At 46.5% G+C, this 13,336-nt stretch overlaps 2 protein-coding genes across 3 annotated transcripts in view; one reads left to right on the forward strand and one right to left on the reverse strand.

Moving 5' to 3' along the window:
• The window catches only part of cgrrf1 (cell growth regulator with ring finger domain 1), a 49,052-nt gene that overhangs the window by 32,910 nt on the left and 2,806 nt on the right, over positions 1-13,336 (reverse strand). The window lies entirely within an intron of this gene.
• The window catches only part of ddhd1b (DDHD domain containing 1b), a 41,040-nt gene that overhangs the window by 26,901 nt on the left and 803 nt on the right, over positions 1-13,336 (forward strand). Inside the window, exon 12 of the mRNA NM_001030246.1 lies at positions 11,165-11,413. Coding sequence (NP_001025417.1) covers positions 11,165-11,413 — 249 coding nt within the window. The remainder of the gene's footprint in view (positions 1-11,164; positions 11,414-13,336) is intronic.

Below are 13,336 nucleotides of genomic sequence, written 5' to 3' on the forward strand. Positions count from 1 at the left end.
CAGGTTATGTTTCACAGCTGTCTTTTTCTTTTTTTTTTCGCTAGATACTATAGACACTGGTCTGTTTAAGCCTTTACTATAGTAACTTAGTCATATGAATAGCGAATAGGTTATGATTGATCCGGTAAATACGAATCTGCGAGTCCGTTGCTAACTTTACTGAACTTCATATCTCCATCTATTTCAAGCTACGAATATTTGAATTACAAATCAACAGAACAAAACCAAGATATGATCACAAACTGAGCACTATATAATATAATTTTCCAGTAGATGTTTTTGAGTAATTTATAAAGAGCACAAAAAAATACTGACAGTTATAGGTAACTTACTGTACATTGTTATGGGCCAATGATACTAATATTTGGCACAAATTCATCTGTTTACCCTTTCTTGCTGTTCTTACTATGAATGAACTAATGTTATGTAAAAGCACTGTCCAGGTGTGTTTCCTCGTTGGTAAGTTACGCTATATTTCATTGCACAACAAGTAGTCTATCAGGCTTTTTGACTAAAAATAGAGAAATCAGGATTTGTTATTACTAGATTATTTTTAAATTCCTCCTCTCCTGCTGGACATGAGCTAAGCTGTTGAATGGTTAGCGTATGAGGCGGCTAGGCTAAGCTAGCTTCAATTATGTGGTGAATATACCCCTGTAATGCATACTGCAGTCCTTTTTTGTCTGGCTTTCTCGCATATCTTACCTGTTCGCCAAAAAGGACATTATATCCCTGGCAATGTCTGACACCGGCACATACAAATTGTAAAAGCCTTGCCAGGCACGAAAGCTTGACAGGCGTAGCAACAGTAACTAAGGAGGGCGGGGCTTAGTGAAGAGTCAATTCATACAGCTCTCTTTTAGCCAAAGACATCTGCAGTTGACATTAAAGCAGTGTGGTGTACGGTAAAAGTTAAGTTTTCTACTTTTGAATTTGGCATCCTACCGCACAACACAACATGTTTGCTATTGCAACCGGCCTTTTTTTGCAACCGGGGACCCGTGTGACGTCATGTGTGACTTAGGTTGGTAATTTGTCTATAAGGTAGGAAATTAAATATGAAAGAAATGTGGATGACGTGTGGATGATTGACAGAGCTCATAACTAAGCAACACAATGATCTGTTAACGAGGAAGTAGTATGTCCCAAAACGTGCATACTCTTTTGTTACACACTCAAAAGTATATATTTTTCCTTCACAAAAAAGTACACACTTTTAGGGCCTAGTATAAGTATGCGAATTGGGACGCAGCATATGTATTTTATGTTGGCCACTCATTGTATAACCCGTTCTGGTAAAAACTTTTTAGTTGGTCATCTGATGGTTTCTAATGCAGCTCCTGTTTTCATTACTGCAGACTAGTTCAGTTAAAATAGCCCACATTTGTTTAGTGTTTTTCCTTATTGCAAACACAATAGTAATGTAGTAGTGATTGCATTGCTTTGGCTTGCTCGGGGTTAATTATTGTAACCTCTTGATTGTAACAGAGAAATACTGGGAAATGTCTCTAGACTGATGGCATGTCATGTCATTTAGCCTTATAATATTAATAAACGAGCAGAATCACCAGTTTTGTCATCACTGTAGGTATTATGCAAATAATCATTCAAATACTAGCTCTAAAGTGAGGTTTGTGAAGTAGCAACTGTTTCTGCTGTTCTGACAGTGAATGGTGGAAGAAAGTAGTTCATCATACAAAAGGATTTTTAGACTCTTTGGGTCAGAATTTTTTTTAATATACAGTATATACGAAATTATGTTGTCGAACTGTTGTATAAATGCAACATCACACTCGTATGGCTTTATATCATCCCTGTTGGGACACTTAAGCATTTGTGACAAAGAACGCCTCCCACCAGTGCCGATATACAGCCATATCACACTGCTACAAGTGATACTGCTTTTATATATATAATGTAAATGTAGAAATTTGCATGCATGTTGTGTTGTTAGTCTAGTGACAGGTTTTGTAAAATTGCCATCAAATGCCTGAAAACGGATGCAAACTGGTGTTTACTCACACAAGCAACTGTCACACAATGAATAATCAAAGACATACTCAACAAGAATTGCCAAAGGCTGTCAGATATTTAGCCTGTAAAAAATTATCTGGATGTGTTAATGATTCAAAATCATGCAATGTGAAATGAGTTGTGACTCAAAAACACACCAGTGATGACCCACTACAGCCAAAGAAAAAGTTAGAAAAGTAAGACATGGGACAACAGGGTTATAGTTACAGACAGCAACATCAGGAACTTATAGACCACAACATCAGGAACTTATAGACCACAACATCAGGAACTTATAGACCACAACATCAGGAACTTATAGACCACAACATCAGGAACTTATAGACCACAACATCAAGAACGTATAGACCACAACATCAGGAACTTATAGACCACAACATCAAGAACTTATAGACCACAACATCAGGAACTTATAGACCACAACATCAAGAACTTATAGACCACAACATCAGGAACTTATAGACCACAACATCAGGAACGTTCCCCGAGGAGGGGAAAGGAAGTGCCATAAGTGGATGAAATCCACGATGGGAGGATTCGGATCAGAAGCCCCTTGTCTGGAGAGTATTGAACGGGCCAATGAATGAAATTAATTGGCAGCGTAAGCTTGCGCAGGTGTGCGGCATCTGCAATTATCTCAGCATATAAGCACACCTGAAGCCAGCAGACGCCATCCTTTTAAGCTGAAGAGACTTTCAAACAGCTAAGGGACAGTCATTATAGCGACGGAGTATGGCACTTCCGTTCCCCTCCTCGGGGAACGAAGGGTTACTTCTGTAACCTCGAACGTTCCCCTTCGGTTGGGGAACTTCAGTGCCATAAGTGGATGAAATCCACGATGGGAGAAGTATGGAAAGCGCCATAATGACTGCACCTTACCAACACCCCCGATGAGGAGATAGTCAAGCAAGCATGACGCACCCACATCATGGGGGGCGCGGTCCTCCAACGTGTCCCTGGCCCTAATTTATCCTACTTCAACAGAAGTTTTACGGATTTAGATATATTTTTTGGGAAGTCGTGAGCATCTAGATAATTCTAGGAAATACGACAGTACGTTGGGAAGCGTGCAATCCCGATAGGGAGGACGCTGCGGAGGCCATCCGTTACCCAAGGGGGAGATAGATGGCAGAATTTACATATGGACTAGCCCTAAAAAGGGGGAGTACTCATAGCAAAAGCGTGGTTAGTGGAGAGGGAAGACACGGGTCCGCCCGGGGAGGGACTTAACCGTGGCGGAATGAGCATATGGGATCGCCTAGTGGGGATCACGCATAGCAGGCACCTATACCCAAAACGTGGGCTGACCAGCGGGCAGACCTACAACGTAGTGGGCCAGCAAGTGACTCCTCCGCTGAGTCAGTGCTGGGGGCCACGGAGGAATCTGCAGGGCTCACCTGACGGGGAACTTTACTGACAGATAAAAAGGCGCACGTACCTCCGTGTTAGGGAGAATGGCGCAGCAAGCGTGTTTCAACACCCTACCGAGTTGTCTCCTCAATCACCAAAGGGTTACCTAATACCCTTGAGGAAACCGGCTCCAGATTGTAAAACCTTGCAAATGTGTTGGGTGTCGCCCAGCCCGCAGCTCTACAGATGTCTGTTAGAGAGGCGCCGCGTGCACGCGCCCAAGAGGATGCAATGCTCCGAGTGGAGTGTGCACGTACTCCCGGGGGACACGGCTGACCTCGACTCGAATAAGCGAGTGAAATGGCATCCACAATCCAGTGGGATAATCTTTGTTTCGATACGGCACTTCCCTGCTGCCGACCGCCATAACAGACAAAGAGCTGCTCAGATGATCTAAAATTCTGAGTACGGTCCACATAAATGCGCAGAGCGCGAACTGGACAAAGTAAAGAAAGGGCTGGGTCTGCCTCCTCCGGGGGCAGCGCTTGCAGGTTCACTACCTGATCTCTAAAGGGGGTGGTAGGAACCTTGGGCACATAACCGGGGCGGGGTCTCAGGATGACGTGAGAGTAATCCGGCCCAAATTCCAGGCACGAGTCACTGACCGAAAATGCCTCCAGGTCCCTGACCCTCTTGATGGAGGCCAACGCAACCAGCAGAGCTGTCTTCAGGGACAGAAATCTTAGAGATACTGATTCGAGTGGCTCAAAGGGATCGGATCGCAGACTCGTGAGAACGAGGGCGAGATCCCAAGAGGGCATGAGAGGGGGGCGAGATGGATTAATTCGCCTAGCACCCCTAAGGAACTGGATGACCAGGTTATGCTTTCCCACGGTGCCGCCAGCTACCGCGCTATGATAAGCGGAGATGGCGGCCACGTAAACCTTGAGAGTGGAGGGCGACAGCCTGCTGTCCAACTTCTCTTGAAGGAAAGAGAGCACAACACTAATCTGGCAATTTTGGGGGTCTTCTCTGCGAGAGACGCACCATTCAGTGAATAGACTCCACTTCAGGGCGTAGGCGCGCCTCGTGGAGGGGGCTCTAGCCTGAGTGATGGTATTAACCACCGCAGTCGGTAGGTTACCTAAGTCTTCCTCGCGTCTAGGGACCACACGTGGAGGTTCCAAAGATCGGGGCGAGGGTGCCAGATGGTGCCGTGTCCCTGAGAGAGTAGGTCCTCTCTCAAAGGGATCCGCCAGGGGAGGGCCGTCGCGAGGAGTGAGAGCTCTGATATCCAGGTCCGGTTGGGCCAAAGGGGCGCAACTAGCAGAACCTGTTCCTCGTCCTCCCTGACCTTGCACAGAAACTGCGCGAGCAGGCTCACTGGGGGAAACGCATACTTGCGCATGCCCCGAGGCCAGCTGTGGGCCAGTGCATCCGTGCCGAGAGAGCCCTCAGTCAGGGAAAAAAACAACTGGCAGTGAGCGTTCTCGGGGGAAGCAAACAGATCGATCTGGGCCTCCCCGAATCGCGCCCATATCAGCTGAACAGACTCGGGGTGGAGTCTCCATTCTCCAGGGCGTAACAGCTGTCGTGAGAGCGCATCTGCTGCACGATTGAGCGTGCCTGGAACGTGAATGGCGCGCAGCGATTTCAGCCGCGGGTGACTCCAGAGGAGCAGACGGCGGGCGAGCTGAGACATGCGGCGAGAGCACATACCCCCCATGCGGTTGATATACGCCGCCGCCGCCATACTGTCCGTCCTGACCAGCACGTGTTGCCGCTCCAGCACCGGTAAAAAGCGGTGGAGAGCGAGGAACACTGCCAACAGCTCTAGGCGATTGATATGCCAATGCAGCTGGGCACCCATCCACAGGCCCGCAGCCGCATGCCCGCGACACACGGCCCCCCAACCCGTGTTGGAAGCGTCTGTTGAAACAACAACATGGCTGGACGCCTGTCCTAGAGGCACACCGGGGCTGAGGGCGCGGCGACACAGCGCAGTAACCGAGACCCGGTGTGTGCCCGCTTGCCATGCGCGTCTGGGGACCCGATCGTGAAGCCAGTGCTGAAGTGGTCTCATATGGAGCAACCCGAGCAGCGTGACGGCGGCTGCGGATGCCATATGCCCCAGGAGCCTCTGAAAGAACTTCAGTGGGACCACTAGTTTGCTGTCGAGCTCCCTCAGACAGTTCAGCAACAGGCGAGCGCGTTCCTCGGAGAGGTGCGCTACCATGGTGATCGAGTCCAGCTCCATCCCGAGAAAAGAAATCCTCTGCACGGGGGCGAGTTTGCTCTTTTCTCGGTTGACCTGAAGCCCCAGTTGGCGGAGATGCCGAAGCACCTTGTCCCTGTGCATAATCAATTGCTCCTGCGAGTGGGCTAAAATCAGCCAGTCGTTGAGATAATTGAGTATGCGAATGCCCGCGAGCCGAAGGGGCGCTAGGGCACCCTCCGCGAGTTTGGTGAAGACCCGCGGAGACAGAGAGAGCCCGAAGGGGAGGACCTTGTACTGCTCGACCCTTGAACGCAAACCGCAGAAATTGGCGGTGGCGTGGAAGAATGGAGACATGGAAATACGCGTCCATCAGTTCTATGGCTGCAAACCAATCCTGAGGACGAACGCATTGGAGAATGCGCCTCTGCGTGAGCATTCTGAACGGCAGCCTGTGCAGACAGCGGTTCAAAACGCGCAGATCTAGGATTGGCCGTGACCCACCGCTCTTTTTGGGTACGATGAAGTATGGGCTGTAAAACCCACTCTCCATCTCGGCTGGAGGAACCGGCTCGATTGCACCCTTCGCCAGGAGGGCAGCAATCTCCTCTCGCAAGACAGGGGCGGACAGGGGGTTGACCCTGGAGAAATACACGCCCGTAAACTTGGGGGGCCGTTTCGCGAACTGAATCGCGTAACCAAGTCTGATTGTGCGTATGAGCCACCGCGAGGGGCTGGCCCGCGCTAACCAGGCAGGCAGAGCCCTCGCTAATGGAGTCATCGCTACAATCGCTGACGTACCAGCGGTGGGGCAGCGCGGAGTGGGTGTGCTGATCCGGGAAGCACGAGGGTCCCGCGGAAGAGCTGGAGGAGAGCGATTCGCTCTGGCTCCGCACCCTGACTCCGGAGAGGGGGCTGGAGGGCTGAGGGAAGGGAGACCGTCCCCCCAGCGCTCGTGAGCCACTGGCGAAGCACGTAGAGTCTGCGAGCCGGAAGGCAGCGCGTCCCGGACTGGCAAAACTCGTGCAGTCACATCCGGGGAAGGGAAAAAGTGCTCTTTACTGATGTTTTGGTGGCACTGAAAAGTACCGTTGTTATCGGGGCCCCGCCCTCCAGCGGGGAAAGAGCAAGTTTCCTCTTCTCCGGATGGCCTGTCTCAGGGACGCTTCGCGGTCCGTTTACCGGACTTAACGGCACCCTGGGCAGGAGGGGCTGCCTGCTTTCGAGGTGTACGCCGCGCCCGCTTGGCCGGAGGCGCAGGCGGGGGCGGGGCAGCACTCGTTGGCGGGCGCCCTCGGCGAGGAACAGTGGAGGTGGATGGCTCGGCGGGCGGAGCGGGCTTACGGCCACGCCGATAGATGACATTGCCCATCGCATCCGACTGCTCTTTCACCGCCTTGAATTCCTGGGTGAATTCACCGACGGTGTCGCCGAACAGGCCAGCCTGGGATATGGGCGACTTTGTCAACGTCGCGCATATCGGCCAGGTTTAGCCAGAGGTGGCGTTCCTGAACCACAAGTGTGGACATCGTCCTCCCCAGCGCACACGAGGCGGACTTAGTAGTCCGAAGAGCATAGTCGGTCGCGGTGCACAGCTCATGTAATAAGCTTGGGTTGGACCCGCCCTCGTGCAGCTCGGCCAGCGCCTGCGCTTGGTAGCGCTGGTAGGTGGCCATCGCGTGCAAAGCAGAAGCAGCCTGACCCGCAGCCTTATAAGCTCTGGCTCCGAGGGAGGCAGACAACCTACAGGCTTTGGACGGGAGGCGGGGCAAACCCCGCCACGTAGAGGCGCCGCGCGGACAAAGATTGACCGCGATAGCGCGCTCCACTGACGGGATCGCCTCATACCCCCTGGCAGCTCCGCCGTCAAGGGCGGTGAGGGCGGAGGCACACGCAGCACGGGCAGAGAAAGGTGCCCTCCAAGACTGCGTGAGCCTACTGTGCACTTCCGGGAAGAAGGGGACGAGAGGCTTCGAAGGCTTCGCCTTCTGGTCCTCTACGTAGCACCCATCTAGTCGGTCCGGCCGTGGAGCTGGGGGATAAACCATCTCCAACCCCACGGCCGAAGCAGCCCGGGAAAGCACGGCTAACATGTCCGCTTCAGGATCCGATTTGACAGCGCTCACCTGCCCGGAGGGGGCGAGCGGGTCCGGATCTTCGTCGGACAGTGAAAGCCCACCCTCCGATGCCGCGGAGGACATCTGATCTCCGGTGTCAGCGAGTGTGAGAGCTACCATCTGGTTAGACGGATCACTCCCACTACCCGAAGCTTGGATGAAGCGCCGTGAGGAGCGAGAGGTCCGCGAGCCCGTGGGCGGCGGATTATCTCCCGCTGAAACCCTCAGATCTGCCCGAGCGCCCGCTGCTTTTTTAGAACAGGAGGCAACTGGGGTGGCTCGCTCTCTTGCGAAAGTTAGCCGCGATCTTAGCTGTGCAACGGTCATGGCATCGCAATAACGACATGAACCGCCCGCGAGCACCGCATTAACATGCTGGACCCCCAAACATGCAATGCAGTGATTGTGTCCATCATCCGGAGCCAGGAAACCCCCGCATCTAGAAACGCACAGTCGGAGAGCCATCCTGAAAAGGACGTGCTGCACGACTGTGTTGCTCTTTTAGGAAAGTTTGCAACAATACGCACCGCTCTGGAGGACCGGACCCAAAGAACCGCAGGCAAGGGAGAAACCCAGCTCGACCGTCTGCCACCGCGAAGACCCACTCTGGACCGGGAGGCACACTCGTTCGCTCTGAAGTGCTGATCAGCAAGAGGAACCCTCATCGACTCACTCAGAAAGGATCTGAAGCGAAAAGGATGGCGTCTGCTGGCTTCAGGTGTGCTTATATGCTGAGATAATTGCAGATGCCGCACACCTGCGCAAGCTTACGCTGCCAAATAATTTCATTCATTGGCCCGTTCAATACTCTCCAGACAAGCGGCTTCTGATCCGAATCCTCCCATCGTGGATTTCATCCACTTATGGCACTGAAGTTCCCTAACCGAAGGGGAACTTATAGACCACAACATCAGGAACTTATAGACCACAACATCAGGAACTTATAGACCACAACATCAAGAACTTATAGACCACAACATCAAGAACTTATAGACCACAACATCAGGAACTTATAGACCACAACAGCAGGAAACATGCCTTCAGTTTTGAAAAAGGATCAAAACCCAAAGAAAGTTTGATGCCTATCTAATGTTTTGTTCAAGCTGTACAAAAACAGAGAACCATTTCGTGTCTCACACAAAAACTCTGATCTCACTTATAATTGCAACATGCGTTTGATTGTGAAGTAATTGTAACGCAGTAAAGTCTTGCAGTGTGTAAATAGTGTTGACATGAATACCAGTTTCAAGGTAAACCATGGTAAATTTTCTACAAAAAAATCTATTAAAATTATATTTATATTATATTTAATTTCTATTTTCTATAAAAATTTCTAATTTCCATTATGATTAAAACTACGATTTATTATCGGAATTTTGATAATTCTGTAATTCCTGTTTATGTTTAAATAGACCAGGGGTCCAAACTCGGTCCTGGAGGACCTGTGTTCTGTAGAGTTTAGCTCCAACCCTAATCAAACACACCTGAACCAGCTAATCAAGCTCTTACTAGATAATTTACTAGAAACTTTCGGGCAGGTGTGTTGGAGGAAGTTGAAGCTAAACTATGCAGGACACCGGCCCTCTAGGACCGAGTTTGGACAGCCCTGATATAGACAGTTTAAAAGACTGCTTACTATTAGGAATATGCAAAACAACTATGACCCTTGGACTCAGCTTTATCTGTATTATTTTTTCAATCTTTGTACACTAGTTGAAATGGATCCCTTTTAACATTTTCAGGGTTTCTCGGCTGCGGAAGTCATCATAGTTGGGTAAACTTAAAGCACAGTGAATGGGAGAGTACAACAAACATTTTTTTTACAATCCTATTTGCTGAAATAATAGAGTAAAAACTCTGCAATGGTGTTATCAAGACTTTCAGAAAAAGGAAGACAAATGTGTGAGACTGATAACGGCAGAGAAGAGAGAACAACGTCAAATATACTGTCCCACCCATGCACTCTTACAAACACCTTAAAGGGCCATGACACCCCCCTCTTTCAGTTAAAGTCTACTTAAGAATTTTTTCAAAAGATGCATGATTAATGGGCGTGGATCTCCGCGAGCATCGGGCAGGAGTGGGCGTGGCCAGCAGGGGAGAAGGGGAGCGAATAACTGTTGTTGTCATTTAGCTCACAAATTGAGACACAAAGGAGACGCATGAGTTTATAGTTTACAAAGTTAAAATGCAAAGAAATGAACAGTGATTTAATGCCCTGCTACATTTGTTATTCGTAATTTTATATACAGACAACCACAATTTATATCATTATAAAGATGTGTGTTCATGTAAACACTATAAATGATGACTTCTCCCTCAATTCCCGTATCCAGCAGACTCAGTGCAGCAGGTCTCCTGACCCATCTATTTTAACCATTAACCCTGCTGGTAATCTGTAGGATTTAGGCAAACACAGCAGCACGGCGATGTGTCTGAATGTGAACGAACTCCTGATAAAACACAGCGTCCGCCATTCTCTAATTCTCGTGCTGCTCTCCCGACAAAAATTCTAGCAGCACGCACACAGCTTTGCTGTATGATCGGCCCTGACAAGATTGCGGGGGAAAACATGCAACAAACCCCGTTGATGATGGAAACAAATGCATATGAGCCTTCATGAACGGCTAAATAGTGTGCCGTGGTTTCCATGTCTCTCAGCTCGGGCTTGACACTGGCAGGTCTGGCAGGTCTCATGAATAATTAAGCAGCCGGCTCTTCTCATAGGATAAGGAAACTCAGCTATGAATAATAATGAGAAACCGACGCGTCATCATTGCACTTGCAGTTCTGCGCTACGTCGCCGATTTTGATCCCGCCCCAAAAATCATTTTAAACCCGGAAGCTGAAATTAGCTGACAAAAGCTCAAAATTATCCAGTCTTCCCCACAATTAAAGCTGACAGGTGCTAACATTGTCTTAACTGATGCTCAACACACACACATCTGTTAATATAAAAAAAAAGTTCTCCGGGGTGTCCTGAACTTTTAAACAAGAGGTAATTAGTTTTTTGTAATTTGATGCAAAGATGAAATAATACATAAATGAATATGTATAAAGTTCATACATATTTTTAAATATCAATATATTAAAAAAAACTTTCAAGGATTTAAAATTCTGATGACCATTAAAAGCATCATTACAGTCTTGTGAATAGGGCCTATTCTTTAAAAAAATGGTCTTTTCCATATCTGTATTTATTATGTTTGTGTGTGTGTGTATGTGTTAGGTGATTGTTTTTTTTTAAGGAGAGGGGTCATCAGCATTTTTGAGTGTTAAAATAGGAGTCTCCAGTAAAGTTAATAAACCTATAAATACTGGTATAAAATTATCTTACATGTCCAAAATCTTGAGAGAATTTGGACAGCATACCAATTCAGCAGTAATAATGACCCGCGTGGTAGACTTGACTAATTTTAACTGTTTAAACGTGTGTGTTTGTCCACAGGAGCGGCTAGTATAGGCAAAGGCATTGGCGGTATCCTGTTCTCCAGGTTTTCTCGCTCCAGTGGACAGGTCGGTGGTGTGGAGGAGGAGACGTCAGACTCTGAAGGCGGGACGTGTGAGAAAGGAGACGAGAACAGGTCTGTGGATTTAGATGATAAACCAGACGAGAAGACAGAGGAGAAAATTGAGGAGAAGACGGGAGACACCAGCATGTCACAATCAGCCTCGACCATTATGGATTATTCCTCCTGTAAGCATCTGTACCAAGAAGTCATTGTGCATTCATTCCCTGCTTTTTGAAAAGAATCTTATTGGGTGGCTCCTAGTGGCACACAAATTATACATTGCACTTTTCAGAATTTTTCTGAAACCTTAATTTTTAATACTTTGTAGTTTTTAATGATATATATATATATATATATATATATATATATATATATATATATATATATATATATATATATATTATATACATATACATATATATATCATACATATATGTATCCTGTTTTCACATTTGAGTACAAAATAAAAAGAGTTTTAATTGGGAGGTATACCTTTAACTAATACCTGAAATATAAAGTCAAGTAACAGTTACAAAAAATCAAGATTTAAACTTTTAATTTGAAGATATTCATCTAAAATTACATTTGCTAGATGTGAAATCCTGTTGCAAATGTAAAATTGCACAGTAAGGTATAAAGTTGCATGATGCTTTTAAAAATGATGATTATTAATTCAGTTTTATTTACTAAATGAAATTAACATTTAATGTAACCATTTTTAACGTTTCAAGAGTTCACACTTATCTCATGATTTATACATAGCTTGTTTGGCATGCTGTCCATGGAGAGAGCCCTGAGCTCAAGGGATCTTCTGGCCCAGGGCTCCCCCCTTTCGCAGGGCAAGGGCAGATTGAGCTCACGTCGATCTCAAACTTCCCCTTACCCCTACCCCTTGTTTTGCGCGTGCACGCCAAAAGGTAGGGGTGTCCCAATTTTATTTAGCTTGAAGGTGTAGGGTTAAGGGCAACCCCTTCAAACAAAGAAACTCGAAAACAAGGGGTAAGAAAATTTCCCAGAATGCACTAGCCAGTACGGGAGCATTGCTGAACCCAGAAGTAAGGAATTCCACAAATTTGTATTTTTTGTTATTATTAAGAATTTTTATGACAAACAAACACGTTTTAATATATTTATAACCGCGTTCATGTTTTACCGTCATCCTTGCACTAGCTGCTGTCAGACTCATTGTGTATATTAATATATAACTGAATTGCTAATAATAAACAAAAAGAATGTTTGAAAACGTAAATTATATTTGCAGATATTTTTGTTCTTAATAATAATAATATAACACATACTTTCTCAATTTAATTTATTTAATTTCTTTAAAAGTAACCAAGCAACACATTTAGGGCCCTATCATACGCCCGGCGCAATGTGGCGCAAGGCGCGACGCAATAGTTGTTTGCTAGTTTCAGCTTGGCGCAAGAGTCGTTTTGAGGTGTTGTGCCAGGTTGTTTTAATAGCAAAGGCATTTGCGCTCATATGTGCGCCCATAGGCAGTCTGGTCTAAAAAGGAAGGCGTTCTGATGTGTATTGCTGGCGCATTGCAATTTTGAGAAACTATAATAGATTTTTCAATAGACCAAAACAAACCCAGTCTAAAGTCCAGCGCAGATTTGCGCCACGCTTACACACTGCTTAATACGCACAAGATGTAGAGAAATACGCAAATATCTTTACATATGAAAAAGAAATAAAATATTAAGGATATATATAGGATATAATAAGAATATATATAGGATATAAATATAAAGGATTAAAATATATAACAAAACATATTGTTTTCTAGCATACATAAATATGAAAAACCAAAGCTTTTTGAACACACTACGTTATTATTGTGAATTTATTTGTTTGCTTAAAATTGGAACTGAATTTAGAAATAGTTTTAAAACAAATCTGTGTGCTTAAATAACTAAGTTAGTTATTTATAGGCCAATTGATGTCTGTGCGTAAAAGTTTCCCTATCCACGAGAGCGAAAGTGAAAGTAGATTATGAGAGGCCTTATCTCTCGCTGTAGATGCTCTGTTTAACTGTTTTCTTGCAACCGAAATCTTCAGTTTTTCCACTTACTTTACGTCATGTAAATAGCAATTGGGCTATG

This window comes from Danio rerio, chromosome 20 (assembly GCF_049306965.1).
Source record: "Danio rerio strain Tuebingen ecotype United States chromosome 20, GRCz12tu, whole genome shotgun sequence".
NCBI classification, from domain to species: domain Eukaryota; kingdom Metazoa; phylum Chordata; class Actinopteri; order Cypriniformes; family Danionidae; genus Danio; species Danio rerio.